At 43.0% G+C, this 17,024-nt stretch overlaps 1 protein-coding gene across 8 annotated transcripts in view; it reads left to right on the top strand.

Annotated features, from left to right (window-relative positions):
* The window catches only part of LOC143366817 (uncharacterized), a 200,748-nt gene that overhangs the window by 52,150 nt on the left and 131,574 nt on the right, over positions 1-17,024 (top strand). For 5 of the 8 annotated variants that reach the window (XR_013084827.1, XR_013084828.1, XM_076808212.1 and 2 more), the window contains exon 1: positions 5,641-5,860. The exons of the other annotated variants lie outside the window; for them this stretch is intronic. Coding sequence is in view for 3 of the 5 variants with exons in the window: in XM_076808212.1 (XP_076664327.1) it covers positions 5,805-5,860 (56 nt within the window). In the remaining 2 variants the exon portion in view is untranslated. Of the gene's footprint in view, positions 1-5,640; positions 5,861-17,024 lie in introns of those variants that run through there. 8 annotated transcript variants of the gene reach the window in all.

Below are 17,024 nucleotides of genomic sequence, written 5' to 3'. Positions count from 1 at the left end.
TTTCCATTCAACGGCCGCGCAACTTCACCAGTAAATATGAAATCTCGGGAGAAGTTTATCGGCTCGGAAGGAACGAGCCGCACGTGCAGGGACTTGGAAGTCGGGGCGCCGGAGCGGCAGCGTCCTTCAGTTTCTTCCTCTGCTTCTTCCATTACGTGTATGCGCCTTTTCGTCGAACCGTTCCAATTTCCACGGTCCGCGCGGAGGTGCGCAGGAAGCTTTCATTTCGCAGGATCCGCTAGCAGCGACAAATTGTCCTCGACCGACTACGCTCGCCGACTCCAACGAGAAGCTTCCTTAATTCAATTACGTTTGATCCCTTCAGGAATGGAATTTTTTCCAACGAAACGTCCACGCGGAGAAGAATGGGGGGGCATTCGTCGCGGAGAAAGCGTCGCTTCATAATTCCAGGCGCCACCGAATTTAGGAAAATCAACTTTGGGCCGTCCACCCAATTGGTTCAAAGTGCAGAGTCAACGTCACTTTGTTATACTGCTGGACACTATTTTTTGCCGATTGGTCACGCGAAACGTTAAGCGAAATAATTCATGTAAAGTAAATAGTGACACATAGATGACATTGTTTTAAATTGCCAATTATTAGTTAGAATAAGTTGGCGTATTTTTTCAAATTTAAGAATTAGTGAACGAGTGACTTTTCAGAGCGACAAACTTTATCGTGAAACAAATATGTAGCAATAAATTAGCCCTCGTTATAAGTTTACTAAAGTTGTATGTAAATTTCGTGTATTGATATTCTATCCTTTGTCTTCTTTACTCCTTACATGATTTTTAAGAAGATTGTTTATGCCTTTTCTTGGGTATTTATTTTCCAATTAATGGATACGTAATCATATATTTGACAGAAAATAGTGTCGAGGAGTATACGCGTTACTGTGTGTTTAACAAATTATTATTAAAAAAAGGAAGCTACCTAATTGGTGCTCTGACTATTTAGAATTTAGATCGATAGAAGTGGCCTTCTTCGTTTTGCAGAGCAAATGCACATTTGGTCTACGCCACTTCACTTTTAATCTACAGTGACTCGCATTAATATTCGGACACTTTTTAAAATCGCATAACTTTTTTAGATTTGGTCCAAACGACTTGAGTTTTTTTCGTTTAGATTAACATTAGCAGAATAATGTCGAAAATTCTGATTTCGGGAATTTTCGCGATTCTCGACCTTATTCTGCGATCTTTAAACGTGTGTAGCTCGGAGCAACGTTAACCGATTTTGATGAAATTTTAGGCACGTATACAACTTACTGCAATCTACAAACGGGTTTTTTTTTTTCAATTTTCATTACAAGCTCACAAAAAAAAGTTTAAAAATCGACCTTTACTATTCTTTTCGCTATTCCAACCAAATAAATTTTTTTTCAAAACAACGAAACGCGTCAGTTAGCAAACTAATCCTTCTAGCTTCTAAAAAAAAACTCAAGTCGTTTGGACCAATTCTAAAAAAGTTATGCGATTTTAAAAAGTGTCCGAATATTAATGCGAGTCACTGTACTTAAAAATATAAAGATGACCCGCGATGTCTCCTACGCGCTTCCGCGACATCCATCTTTCATTACGCAAACTTTCCCCGAGCTTCGCTATCTTCATAGTTGGATCCCCCAGCATATTTAACACAGTCTCCATAAAGCCACGAAGAAAATTAAAACCGTCTTTTTAATCGGATTTAATCAAACTTGCGCCGTCGCGTTCCGTCGAGTTGCTACGGCTTCACGCAGATGTATCGGATGTTGGCTGCTCCCCGTGAACAGTTCCGGGAGAGCCAGCCCCGGAATAAATAAAACCTCCCGGCGCGTCTATCCATCTACCCGTAATCCAGCAGCGCCGTATTTTCCACGGAAATTATTGGCCGTTGATTTATTCGGCACGAGGACCGAGTACGAGGGAGCCCGTTTCTAGCCGCACCAGCGAACGGCCCTCTTAATTGCAGAAGTTGCTCCACTTATGCAAAGCAAGCATTATTTGCCCGGCGCGTGAAAGAAATTTCTGCTCGTTTGACCCAGAGGCGGCTTTTCTCCGAAATAAATTAACGAGCGCGCGTGCATACCTGCGCCCATTCACTCGCTCCCCCTGCCGTGAACGTGCGCATGCATTTCGACCGATTCACCGCCGCGTTTCATAACAATGCCCGGGAAAGAAAGGGGCCCTTTTACCTGAGGTGTTCACCTGTGTCTCCGAACGCGCCTCGTCAGGTGCATTCAGGGCACGGCTGTGTGTTTAACGTTTCGGGGTACACGGCGAGTCCCTTTGCCCCCGGTTTCCCTTTGTAACGCGCCATCCCCTTTTATCCCCTCGATATCGCATTCATCGTTAACGCGAGTATTTACAAGTTTTTGGAAGAGCACCGCGAAAGTACCGCTGGATGGCTGGAAAGTGTGAAGGAACATCTCGTTCGTTATGCATCTCGTACGGGCAATCGCCGAATTCGCACGTTACTCGCGAGACGTTAGCACATAATGGGCAATAAGTAACGCTCCGGGGATTTATTTGCGGTAAAGTGGGTCGTACGTAGTACGGTCGAAAAGAGAACGGCGCGAGACTACTAATCACCCAGTTTCCTATATCCACTGGGGCGTTATAATTTCTTTTGTACTACTACCGAGGTCGTGCCTTAAGTGCGATTTTTTTCTGCTCCTTCGGCAATTAAGGTTTCCTCGGCTATGGATTAGAAAAGTGGCCGTTGGCCTACACAGCCGTTCGAAAGCCACCGCTCGTGGCGCACGAAATGAATAAACAGGTCCGTGAGCGATCGGGGCCCAGCCTGGTGGATCGCGAAGGGCCCGAAATCCAAGGGAGCTCGATAAATAGCGATCGACTCCGGGAAGTTGGAAAGTACGCGCGAGATTTTCATGATATTTTACATCAGCAGCTTTGAGACCGTCTGAGAAGTTGATGGCCCCGGGTCTAAAGGAATTTCCCCGCCGGGGAAGGGATCGACGTGACGCGAAAGTTCAATTGCCGCCTCCGCCGCGGCGCGACGCAACGCTTTGTTCGTCCGGGCCGTAGTTTCGATTTTAACGAACGCCGAAATTAACGCCGCGTGTTTCACACCTTTAACTATATTTCCAGCCACTGTAACGAGTTCCTCGACGCTTCGGACGAGCCAGCCAAGCTCAAAGCAGCCACTTATTCGGTCGACGCAACGGGGAATGCTAACTTCCCTGAACTTTCAACTCGCGTGGTATTGCAGCGCGACCGAAACGATGTTTAATTGTCGATCGTTTCGTAAGCAAATTGCGGAGAGCCTGTCTGCGGGAAGCATTATGTTCCTCCTGGCGCTGGGGGAGCGGAGAGCGAGCCTCCCCGATTCTCATCGGGGGAGGTATCGAACTTGCGCTAGATTTCTTATATTAGCTAAATATTGCGATCGTTTCGCTGTAACGATTGTACTAGACGTAAATGAAGCCTCTTATTTGCGAAACGACCCACCTTCCACTTCAAATAGAATTTCAGGCTACCGGTGCATACTCTCGAGCCACTGCAGTTCTATTATTAGTCCTCGCGGAAAGTTCCAGCGCAGGGAAGCTTCAGGTCATCTTTGAGGGATTCCTTCGACCTTTTGCCATTTTCAGATGGAGCTGGATTCGTCTGACTCGGTTATTCTTGGGAATTGATAATAATGAAATTTCTGAGAAGGTCGCGTCGCTATTAATGACTGAATGAGTTGCTTGGCTGAATACATTACGAGTCACTCGTTTCTAGGAAGGAACGATAAACGACAGATGCCCCACGTTTCGCGAACGGCGCCCGCAACGATTCGTTGAGACACTATCACGACGTAGTCAACGTTCTTTACGTTAATATTAAACCAAGGAAGTCACACGGGCTACTGATTTATGGATAATAATCTTCCTCGGAATTCCTGCCACGTGATTCTTTAAATTACGCAAGACCTTCCTGAACCGAATGGCAATGGTCCCTCCGAGCGTCGCGATTCAGAAACGGAATAAGGACTGATCGCGTTTATCTTGCGAAGGAGGCCGGGCAAGTATAACAAATCGAATTCAAACTTCTAACGTAACCATCGAATTTGTTGAGCTGATTCCGAGTAATGGGCGGGAGGTGGTCTGAATGAAATTCACAGGCAAACGAATATTCTAATTTCCAACGAGTTATATTAACAAAGTGGTCCCTCGAGTGCGCTAGAAAAATCAAATATATCCAAAGCCAGTGGGGCAGAGCTTTCCAAACTTTTTTTGAGTCGCGATCTCCTTTTATAATACTGAAAAAATAACCTGCGACTCTACCCCCGTATAAGCTAAAGGGAACAGATTAAAAATAGGTATTTCAGAATATAATTCTGATTTAATAATATTTACTTAAAGATATCTAATATATTTAATTATCTTATTTAGCGTTGAGCAACGTGGACTCCGACTCGCGAAATCTTGACTATTTTCGAAACAGGGTAAAGGAGTGGATGCTCGGATTAATCCAATAGATTTCGACACGTGTGTTAGGTAATGTGTATATTTTCTGTCCGATCCTCAGGATCGGATTGAATCTCCGAAGACACAGTTCGTCTCGGTGAAGCACAGAAAATGCGCGTTGTCGTACAGCGAGTATCTGTCGTTGCGAAATCGGCTCGAAGCCCGAGGCCGAGAAACGTTCGTTCGTAGAGATCAATAAGACTCGCGTTTCCACTCGCGAAGCGCGAACAAGAAAAAGGCGGCTAACCGCTGCCTCGCGGATCGCCGAAAAAGATCGGTACCCGCACCCTCGGTGCACCCGAACCACGGGAACAACGAGATCGGGTGAGCCGACCACTTATTGGTCGCGCGGGAGCGCGTAACACAAACAGAAGTTACATTATACATCCTACAAACTAACATGCAGTATAAAAGTATGTACAATTAAAATCGACAAATAAAAGAAGCTGTGCAATTAAAGAAAAAAAAAAGAAAAGTGTTCCAATCCATATCCCGCCATCGCGAACAAGTGTGATGGTTGCGCTCACATCTGGGTAACCATCTTCTCCTTTCTTTCATTTATGAAAAATCAGTGTTACATCATTAATACAGTATGACAATATAGCCATATTAAAATAAATAAGCGCTAAGAAAGCTGAACTAAAAATAACCCCCAGAAAACACTTCGCGAGCCGCTTGTTGAGAACCACTGCATTAGGGTATGCCTTCAAACTCCGTTCCCATTTTTTCAAGAAGTTACTCGACGGTGGAAGTTTAAATATTTGTCGAGTCTATAAAAAGTGACGAGAAATACCTATCTACGAAAAGTGATGAATATTTACGAGGAATATCACGAAACGTGCCAACATTTAGGATAAGTCGAAGCGGAGCCTGCGATGCCTGCATCCGCCCTGTATCCCATTCATCCCTCGCTGTTGCACCGCACCCGCTACATACTAAACGTACCTACACCTACGTATTGGAGCATCGTCTAACCCAGACCCTGGACAACCCGAGTAGCAGTACCGGCAGCGGTGTCCGATGGTGATCGGGTCGTGATCATAGACGAGGACGGGTATAGTATGACAAGAAGAAGGACGTCAGCTGGCTCGCCGGAACGCTGCAATTAGATACCTGTAGAGGGGGTAGTCGTGCAGCGTCGCGTCGCAGGGGTGGGGGTGGATCGGCCGCGAAGCGTGGCTCCTCTCCAGTCAGTCCGGAAGCGCGGTCTCGATAGGACGTCTCCCCCGCGCTTTTTCGCCGTCCCGTGCACGTGACGATGCCCCTTTGTGCTCGCGCTCCTCGATTCTTCGTGCGTCCGACGCGACGAGTCCTGTGCGGTGCGTAACGAGTTGTGAGAAAGTGCAGGTCGGCGATGAGGGAGGCTGTCCCGGCCGGAATGGTCAGCTTCAAGAACAACAACGTAGACAGGTACGCTCCGGCGCGCATTTATGCGGATTCCCAGCGCGTCGCTCGCGTCAGCCGCGCCACTGTGCAGGAGTATAACTCTGTACTCCGTGGCTCAGCGGTCGGCTGGATGGGATGCTCGATAATTCCTTGACAAACGCCAGCGATTCGTTTTGCGAAGTTATTGGTGGAGGGACGGTAACACGTTCTTATATGACTTCTAATAAGAATGAAGTCAGGGACGGGTTAAGACCTTTAGAGGCCCTGAGCATTTAAAAGATCTTGAGGCCCCTCTGTACAGAGTGATCGCTTTACCGCAATGTACGATTTCTTAGGCTTTTCTGATCATTTTACTAAAATGGGTTTCTGGTTAGATTTTAAAATTCAGGTAATTTCTATGGTATCCCACTTTCTCCCAAGCACGTGTTTATCTTGCTTATTGGTTAATCCAACGGTGAATGGAGTATACAAAGACAGGGTGCATATTTTGCTCCCTGCTGTTGTGGATAAGGCAAGTCCGGGACAGTCGGTTCTCTTAACATAAAATGGTTATTAAAATTAATACTGATATTATTCATTTTATCAGAATAAACTTGATATACTCAGAATTTTATGCTGATTTAGAAAAGCTTGTTAATATTTGCTTTAAGATAATATTCGCTGAGAATCGGGATGAAAACTGAAGTTATGACGTCTGACCATCTCCTCCGAGATGCCGGGAAATATAAATATTGAATTTGTGTTTGAGTATCAATTATTTGAAAGAAATTTTCTTGGAGCACACGGTTGCGTTTGAAGCGAACTGCGTCTCAATGTGCCCCGGACAGGTGTGCCAACTGTCACTTGACACACGCGTATGTTTATGAAGGGTACAACGCTCGAGTCATGACGGAATATAAATATTCCACCGTGTTTCGCTCCGTTTGCTCATAGCTTAGTAGGAAATTGCTGCCGAAACTTCAACTCGGAGTAATTATTGTTTCATGCATTTTTCGTTTATTGTCATTTAGTCCACGTGTTTCTAACAAGCTTGTATAGCTACCGGAGGCTTTTCAACTCGAGTATCGTATCGCCAGATAATAAACGCGCATCTGTGCTTTTCTAGGGTAGGTAGCTTTTGATCTCGTCGATTAATAAACCCACGTATTTATCATTGGAGTACTTCCTCGTTTCTCAGAGCTCCGACATTTCCCAACTGTTCTCTATCTCTGAATCACTCGCTATTGATATAACCAAGCTCATTGTCACTAACAATCTACTATTCTCCACCAAACGAATCAGATAACATTCCTGCTTCACTTCCATCGCTGCATAAAATACAACATAATCAATCCCACGACCTCGTCCTTTTAGTTTCGATCTCCTTTTCCCCAGCCACGTTTTGCCGATGCATTTCGCGAGCACGCGTAGCGGTACCGATTTACTCGCGTTACGCCTGTTTGCCCCTCGAACCCATCGTTCAACCGAGAATGAGCGTTGCAAAGAGGTGGAAAAAAAAAATTGTGAAAACGTTGGTGGCCCGTAGTGAGAGTCGAGGGTGGTGCATTGTCAAGTTCCGGAGCCGAAATTGCCGATGACGAGGGTGGCGCTTCCGCTGCGATGGACCGCGTTCCATCCATGGCTGGAGGTATTCTGATTGGATCTTGAGGATTATGCAGGACGTATCGAGATTGCGATGCTCGCTGCGATCCTATCGTCGACAGATTACCGTACGATATCGATGCCCGGTTAGTCTGTTAACGACCCACGCAGACGAAACGTTATTAGATCCAGCAACGTGAATATCGTTACGATCGCTCCTACCCGGCGATGGCTACCGAATATTCCAGATCTACATATACGATGCTTGAGTTGCTTGCACAGGGTGCTGGTAAATCGTGGGTTCAACGATGTTTGGGAGGCTGCGGGAGGTGGACGATGGAAGTCGTCGAGAGGGCGGAAATTGTGAAGCAGTCGTTTGAACTTTCTTACGTGTTGATCAAAAGTACTGTAGATTTTTAAAATATCATGGTAAATCTTTAAAACGAATGGAGGTTTCTACGTGTTGTCTCGCTGTTTCTTTTATTCATGGGTGGAAGTGTAGGTGTATGTGGTATTTTACATGTTTGTCAGGGTTGCTTAAGGGGTAACGCCACTGTAGAGCCCGGAAGAGCAGCCTGATTTGAATTTTTTTTTTAGGCGAGTATAGTGAATGGAATACAAAATTTGTTTGAAGGCCTTTATTCTACATACCTTGAAGTATGATCACAATTTTTTTTAAATTTTTTTAATGCAAAATGACGACGCCACAGCTCAGCAAAAGAAGCTTTTTCTGAAAAGACAGTGTTCCGCGGCTGGAAAGATTTCTCCTGCAATTTTTGAGCTAGAAGAAAAAAACGAAAATTTTTTAGTCCTATATAAGATCATCTCGGGAAGTACGCGAAGAAATTAAAAAATATTGATTTTTGTAAGAATACGTGATTGAACAAAACACGGAACTGCTACAACCTCGAAATTGTTGAGACGTTTTGTTCAACCGCGTACCATTCTTGCAAAAAACAGTATTTTTAATTTCCTCGTGTACCTTCCAAGATAATCTTATATAGAACTCAACAATTTTTTATTTTTTGTTCTAAGTCAAAAATTGAAGGAGAAATCTTTCCGGCCGCGGAACACTGTTTTTCAGAAGAAGCTTCGTTTGTTGAGCTGTGGCGCCGCCATTTTGTATTAAAAAAATTAAACAAAAAATTAGGATCATAGTTGAAGGTATTTACAATAAAGGCCTTCAAACAGATTTTGTATTGTATTCGCTATACTCGCTTTGTCATTACCCTTTAAGGTTCTCAGAGTTCGAGTTGCTACTCCTTTAATCCCTTGCACATTCAATTCATTTAATTGATCAAGGAGTTACATACACCTAGAATAGTAGAAAAAATCGATTTTTCCAATAAAGAATTCATAGAAGCTACAAACTCAAAAGAATCGACGATTTTCTGTACGTTAAAAAAAAATTGTTCTGCTGAAATGTTCCCTTCTGTTCTTCTGAGAGAAATTTCATCAGTTTTTTAACGCTGAAAAACAAACTGAGGCTCCTAAAAAAATATCGCTATGACAAAGACTAGATATCGATGCGAGGCCTAATCCTGCCAAGTTTCATTCAAATCGGTTCAGGAGTTTTTGAAATAGCATTGGCACCGATTTGAAAAGCATAGTTTCGAGAAGACAGCGTTTAAAGTTCAAGGTACAGGTCAAAGTGCGATTTGTTTTTTTTGAACTTACAGAAAATCGTCGGTTCCGGGGCTACAGAATTGACCTTCCTTTGACGCTGTAGCTTCTGCGAATTCTTTATTGGAAAAATCGATTTTTTCATCCATTGGAGGTGTATGCGAGCCCTTAATTCATTTACCCCTTTGTGCGCTGATTCGCGTTACGCTGCGAAATGTCGCCGTTAGTCTCTACAGGACCTAGCCCATACCTATTCTTGGAGCATTTAGTTTCCGAAGATCGCGTTCGATTTATCGTTGAAACTGCCCCTCGCGGGGTCGCCGGGTACGGGTTAGAAGGGATGAAAGGAGAAATCCCGGGACCACCGCAAAGTTCGTGGCATTGGACGACCGCCATTAAGGTCAAGTATAGAACGTCCGTTGTCTAAACTTGGATGCGGGTTCGACGAATTTTCGGCGACTGTCGCGTGCTCCCTTCACGGGAGACGTCCAATAAAACGTGCCCATTTCTTGTTAACCGCGAGACCTTGAGACAGTCACGCGAAAATAGCGTCCGCGAGACAGAACCAGTACCGATTATCACGGTTATCGCCGTTTCCACAGATTATTCTGCGTGCATAAAATATACCAAGCCCGCTTAAGGCGAGCCAAGGAAACTACAATCGTCGAACTAACTGTAGCAACTTCCTTTTATGCTGCATTCAACGGGGTCCCTTTCCAGGGCGGAATGAAAGAACTTGCAACGACTTTGCGTCAGTGCAAATTGCGCCTATATTCTCAATTATAGCTGTCGCTGAATGCCCCAGTTTCCAATTAAGGGAAATTTTATTCGAAGGGCAAATAGAGAGAAAAAAGTGTAACGAGGGAGAAAGGAAGAGGAAGAAGCGAAACGGTGGAATTGTGGCATCATCAATTAAACGTTTTGCGCCCGCCTTTCCCCGAGCTTCTCTCGACCAATGACGGATCGTGATTTCGTGCGTATAAATGATAAACGCGGAAGAAGCGTGGCAAATGATTCCCAAAGGGGCCATTGTGATTTTTAATCCGACAAGCTTGCACGCTGATCGCCGGAAGTCGATGAATCCTCGCCGTTCCACTCTCTTCCCTCCCCTTCGCGCCTGTGTCACGGGCAATTTTACAAGGGGTCTAAATAAAAAGCCACGCGAGAAATTAATTCGCCCGCTTCCTATCCGCTGGAATATTAAACTCTTGAGGACCTCGCGGGTCTTTGATAAATCTCGCGCCTTTATGAAAACTTGCGAACAGGTGCGCTGATTGGTCCGAAGTAAACGCCAATAAATGTAGAGGGGGAGGAAATTTCTTCCCCGCGGAGAGCCCACAAGGAGTTTTATAAAAGAAATTCTATGTAATTCGCGTAGACTCGCGGAGGTCGATAGGAATTACAGACAGACGATCGATTCGGAACTAATTAGGTATTTAGTGGTGCATTGAGGAAAGCCGTTTTTCTCGGGAAACTGGCATAAGGGCTCCGTTAATGAATGCGCGATACGTAGGATATTCAAACGGATTTCGCGTTTACACAGGAACGCCGAGCGCAAGAAAGGGCTTTTCACTTTTTCCCCGGCGAAACTGGGCTGTGCTCGTTGAAAGGTGGCATCGGCTCGAATGTACGGCAGGAACTTCAACAAGTGCGTGGAAAGACACTCGTGCGCATTAAATAATAAAAAACTTGCGAATTTTTCTCTCAGAGGATTCGTTGTTGGAAACATTGGTTGGGATATTAATGAAGTGACGCACTTTATTATAAAACACATATATGTTTATATATTAATTGCTAATTAAATGTTTAACTCTCGCAGCTTCTCACAGTTTCTCTTTCTCTCTCTTTCTCTCGTCGAGGCTCGAGTGAGGGAGCGAAATTACTCCCCCACTTTTCCGTCTCGCTTTTCTCCCTATATTATTTGGCAATGTTGCCAATTTCAATCTAGTCCTAAACCTAAATATTACTAGTAAAAACAACTCTGTTATACATCTTACAATTTAAGGGGTCATGCTCAGTCGGGAGGCCGAAAAAAGGGCGGACTTTGGAAATTTTTTACTCAAAAGCTATGACACATTTCTCAAAAAATCTTTTTTCCTTTTAAGGATTGCATCTAGTACTGTGCATCGTAATTTTTTTATTTAAAAATATTTATCAATAACTAAGTTATTGTCCATCACTCGAAGGTTCTTTAAAAAAGGGGCTTCTGCGGTGACCACTGCTGCTCGAAAGTCGATCGTCTAAAATAAAAAATTCAAAAGAATTTACTTATTATATTATATTATCTAGTATTTGAACGAAGGATTTTTTTACCCGATGCTTAGTTTTCTTTTAATTGACGAAAATCAGGCATGATTTATGACAAAAATTGAAACTTTTACTTTAAACATCAGCCATTTTTTCCCAAATCACTATTTCGAAAAATCCTTCGTTCAAATACTAGATAATATAATATAATAAGTGAATTCTTTTGAATTTTTTATTTTAGATGATCGACTTTCGAGCAGCAGTGGTCACCGCAGAAGCCTTGTTATTTAGAGAGCCTTCGAGTGATGGACAATAACTTAGTTATTGATAAATATTTTTAAATAAAAAAATTACGATGCACGGTACTAGATGCAATCCTTAAAAGGAAAAAAGATTTTTTGAGAAATGTGTTATAGCTTTTGAGTAAAAAATTTCCAAAGACCTCCCTTTTTTCGGCCTCCAGACTGAGCATGACCCCTTAATACAAATAACCCCCAAGGTTTCTATCCGTGTTTGCACCGAGGACAAAGAGTACCTATTCAGGTTGCAAACATCGAGGTGCCATTTTGAAGGCGTTACAACTCGATATACTTCCGACGCAATTTTCTGCGGCTTCGTATATTTTTGATAGGAGCGCATGTGTAGAACCCAGGCTGGTTGAAAAATGAGAATAATTCCCGCTCACCGGTGTAGGTGGGTTGATCGTCGCCCAGCGGCCATCAAAGTTGCATAATCGTTTCGAGCCAGCGAACTTCGTTGTCCCGGTTTTTCGGAATTTCACGACGGCAGTTTTCCGGGTCTCTGCAGACAGTTTAGAATTATACGGGGCACGCGAAAGTCCTCGTTGCGCCCGGGACTCGAATTTACCTTCTTAATGGCACCTGTAGCGAGTCCATCACGACGCGACGACACCCTAATGATATTTTCCTCGGACGAAGTCGCGTTACCAAGTTTCATTTTTTTTTCCTCTCGCCCCGGCGTCTTCGTCTTTCCTCGTTAAGCGGGATCTCGCGACCGGAAGCTTGGCTTTCAGAGGATATCCAGCGCGTACAGTGACATCGCGAAACTTTACCCTCGTTTGCGTAATTAACGTTGCTCTGCTCGTTACGCGGCCCGCTTGGTTATCGATAAAAGCTGGGGGATTTAATTGAACCCACGCCCCGCCCCAAAATGAACAGTTTCGGGCCTGGAAGCCCGTACTTCTTCTCCGTCTATGTCCCGGGGTCCTTAAATCTCTAACCGATAATGTGCAGGTTCCGTGCAAGCAATAAGTTCGGGAGAATCACATCTTTGTAACACATTGTACATAATTGAAGAGGACTTGTAGAAAACACTGTAAGTCCTCGAATTTTTCAGGAAAGAGAAAAAACTTCCCTGAATTTAAATTATTTACGAAATCTCATTTGTTTTGGTTGCTAAATATGCTTAAATTACTTAAGTATACAATAACCCAAATACATTACAAAATGTTCTCGTTTTCCTAATAATATAGTTGAAATTCATGGAAAAAAGAATTGTATTTGTAGAAAACCCTGTATGTGTATCTTTTAGTATTATTGGCGACTTATTCGCAAAGGGAAATTGCCTTAAAATTCTATACTATATTATTACCATTGGCACGTAGAATATTTTCCAATAAAAATATTTTTTTTTAAATTTGGTACTCACAGTGTTTTCTGCAAGGACTCTTCAATTGTTCGTCGCAATGGAGCGCTAATCTGTGCCCTCGTTGCTGCTTGTTTAGAGGGATATGGAGAATGTTTGTACAAGGTATTATGTACTTCTGATCAAGAAGCAATCGCGGTTAAAATAAAACCGGCTTTTCTTTATTGAATTGTGCACGGAGATACGGTGGACAAATAGGTTTATCGGGAGTGATAGATAACGAAGAATATCTTCCGGCGATACGAATTAATCGATAATTAGTTTGGAGCACCGAGGAGGCTTGGGACGTGACCTGTGCACGCATTTCGTTCTAAAGTTTAAATCTCGCGTTAGGAGGCAAGCCTTTCCCTGTAAATTACGCGGACCCCCGGCGATTATTTGCGTGTAATTTCCAGCGTATCATTGCAAAAATCCGATATTGCACGGCGATAATTCAGGCTGCCACATATTTTCCTCGTAATTGAAACGCAGGCCCTTTGATCCTCTCCTTGGAGGATTCGCGAGTTAAGTTCGCGTAATTTATTTACCAGGGATCTAGTTTCTACTACGTTGCACCCGACATAGGTGCACGCGCATTCAGGGTCGGCTTCAGTAATTACGTCGTTCTCGGTAGAACCATTTGGCGCTCTTTTGCCGGGGGCGACCGAAAATACAGGCAACTTTAAATACTTTAATCTTATGCTTCCCCGAGTTACTTTCCCGGAATCATATATTTTTTTTATTCTATCGAAAGAGCCTTGCCACTGAAATAGTCACCGAAGGAAATGTCTAAACATAACATACACGCTGTTAGAGAATATCTAAATTCTAAAGTAACTTTTGCAACAATTGGAGGGTCGAGACTCACAGTGGTGTAAGTCACTTGCATGGTGTTTCTCGTAAAATAATGTTTTGCGTTTACTGTTATAAAAAAACTCTACATATGCATTGCAGTTGTGGGATCACAGCTAAAGGCTTAAAATACTACCATAATAAATATGTGCATATAAGGTGAATGTCCCCATTTCTGCTCATTTCGTACTTTTCTTATTATTATATGCGTTACGTTTGTACTATAGTCGCAACAAAGTAATTCTAAATTATTTAAACATTTACGCGAGTGTTGCACGAGCTTGGGGCAATAAATACATCGCTATTTTTCATGAGCAGAAATACGGACATTTAGGAGCATTATATAGTTAATTACAAATTACTAATAGTTAAACATCTTGAAATATCTTTCTTAAATAGTTTTTCAATTGGTTGATTTATTATTAAAGAATTAATCAATTACTCTGCAAATTTTCATCACAAACAATTTTTTTACACCTTCTTTATGACGAGTTACCTCTTAAATCAGCAGAAATTGGGACGTTCACCTTGTACCTACTTGAAAGTTTTAAAATACTTCAATTTTTTTTATTTTATATATTAATTGATAATACATTACAATGTTCGTGCGTTGTGCTGATAAGAGCGACGACGCTTATTATTAGTCGAACTTGCACCAGTATCTTTCGAAATGCTGTTGCCAGTTAAGTGCTGAAGAGAAATAATGTTCTTATTTCTCAGTCAAGAATGGAGTTATAATTTAATTCGCTGTGAATGTAAACAGATGGAGCGTTTAAGACTTAAAAGCTGTTATTGTCTGAAATTATAAAAATCAGGACTTACACCATTATGATGCTCGGCCCTTCGAGTCATATTCTTCTTAGCAAGAATATTGGGAATATTCCCGGAGTAACGTAACCCAAGGCGTGTACACAGTCGGCTGCCCGTGTCTCGATGTCCCGAGCAGATGCAACAACTCCATTTGGAAGGCCCTTTCATAGTGGCCCTCTTCGCGTACCTTCCCCCCTTTTATCTGTCGCCGACAAGATACCGCGCCGTTTAAAGTGTTTGGTTATTAGATAAGAATGCAACCGTTGCGAAGGAGGCTTTAGTCAGCCCTTTCGACACTTCCGGTCTCACACTGGTTTTCACTACAGGCGGGTAGATAAAATCGTTTGCTCGCTGGAATTAAACCGCTACGCCGGCACAGAGTACACGCGCGCAGTTTAATACGCTTCTTTTTCCTCTGGATGGACGCTGGATCGTGCTGGCCGTTAATTGTATAATATTAGTGACGTTTAACGGCGCGAGTAAAAGTGATACGCCGAGTCTCGGGCTCGATGCGAGAGCAGCGTGATTTTTCATAATTCTGCTAGAACGTAGCCCGGGGTGCTCGTGTCGGCGGAGCTTTAATTGCTGGCGCAACAATAGTCGCGAAATCGAGATCCAGATAACGCGCAACTACGTCCTCGAAATTGGCCTTTTACGCCGCGCCGAACGTGCTGGGAACGGGGCACCGTGGAATATTAGAAGACGAAACGATAGTATGTGGAAATCAAAAGTTGAGGAAGCTACGTGGCGCCCCACAGTGGTTCCAAATCGCTAAAAAGCGGCAAAATTTCTGTGAAGTAGGTGCCATTCTGTATTTACACATAACATGTTAAAAGGACATATTTCCATTTTTGACGTTGAAGAAAATTTTGATGGCATCGCCTTAATAATGTTAAATTACACCCCCCAGTGTCACAAAACACTACAAAATAGGTTTAATTCCTTTTTGAAAAATTGAAGTGAAAATACATGTTTCATACAAAAAGTCTTATTTCCAAGTTTGTCACACAGGGAAATGATTTTTCAGTCTGAAAGAAAACGGACATAAAAGGATCTTAATTCCATAGACTTACCCAAACATATACTAAATTAGATTAAAAATGCACCCACTGTCGTGGTATATTTAGAAAAGAAAAATATTGTTTTTCCTTTATTTTTCTTAACGTCGTTTTACAGTATCGAGCGTCGCGCATGTAGAAGATGGCCACCGTAAAAAATGCAACGGTACAGGATTTAAAATTCCATTCGGGTGTTCGCTCGTTATCCGCGGCACAGTGTTTCGTGTTTCGTGTTCCGTGGGAATTCGTGCGTCGGGTGGACTCCAGGTGGGTTGCGATGCCGTCACCGGATGTAACGAGAGTTAGTTCTTTTGTGCGTAATTATTTAGCAGGTGTGAAGTCCGATAGATTTGTTGCGAGCTGGAAAATAAATCGATAACGGTAGCGGAAAAGCTTAATTGCGTTTTATATTAGCTCGATCACCTTGATTATTTCCTGTACCAGTGGAACGACAGCTACTTGTTTCGAAAGAAGCACTTCGTACGTAGAGCGCGCTCAGTTGGCATTTTTAGTGAACAATAAATGCAAATGGATGGGTTGCGTTAAAAGAACCGACGGTGATCGATTATTCTCTGATATTGGGAAACCGTGCTTGACGTCGTTGATAATAAATTTTAAATTTAGTTCAATTCCAATGAATCGTTATCAGTTCTCTGGACAACCCAATCGAAGCCCGAACCTGTTATCTCTGATAAGACTCGTAGCCGAAGCCCCGGGGATACTGATATTTCTGATTAAAAATATGTTGGAGAACATACTTTACTCTATACTCTCTTGAAATTCTTTTGCTGATTTTCATGCAGTGCAAGTACATTTTGACATTCGTTTTATCCATGAAGCCGTCTCCTTTTCTTACCTTGCAGGGATAATGCGCGGCTTGCATTTTCACAGCCTTTTACCATAGGTTTCTTCCTTACCTTCCAGCGATAAACTCTGCCGGTGTGAGCAGCAAGTTACGTGTACGATTGTCGACAACTCTTAAATTCTAAGAGCTCGATTATATCCACGACGAATAAAGCAGATCGACTCGTTTACCAGTAGCCGGTCTTTGAAACATTCGGATAAATTAGATAGTTGAAGAATCTGGATAAAGAAATAGATACTTATTATTCATGCAGACGGATAATGGCGATACTTCCGAAAACCGGTCAAACCCGATTGGGCTGAAATTTTGAAAATACCTTCATTTTGCATAAAAATAACGTTTGCGAGAGGGATTTTTGGCGACTCGAAATTTTTTTTTTACCATTTCAATGTCGTTCCCTACCTTACCGACCGCGACTGATCTCTCTTGTAGATAGACGCCTTACGCACGGAGCGAAGCCAACAATAATAAAACATCCCCCTGAACGACCGATCAGTATCAAGCTGAT

The sequence above is a fragment of the Andrena cerasifolii genome, chromosome 3, assembly GCF_050908995.1.
Source record: "Andrena cerasifolii isolate SP2316 chromosome 3, iyAndCera1_principal, whole genome shotgun sequence".
Classification (NCBI taxonomy): domain Eukaryota; kingdom Metazoa; phylum Arthropoda; class Insecta; order Hymenoptera; family Andrenidae; genus Andrena; species Andrena cerasifolii.
Note: the sequence above shows the minus strand (reverse complement) of the source record. Positions and strands in the feature narration are given on the sequence as shown.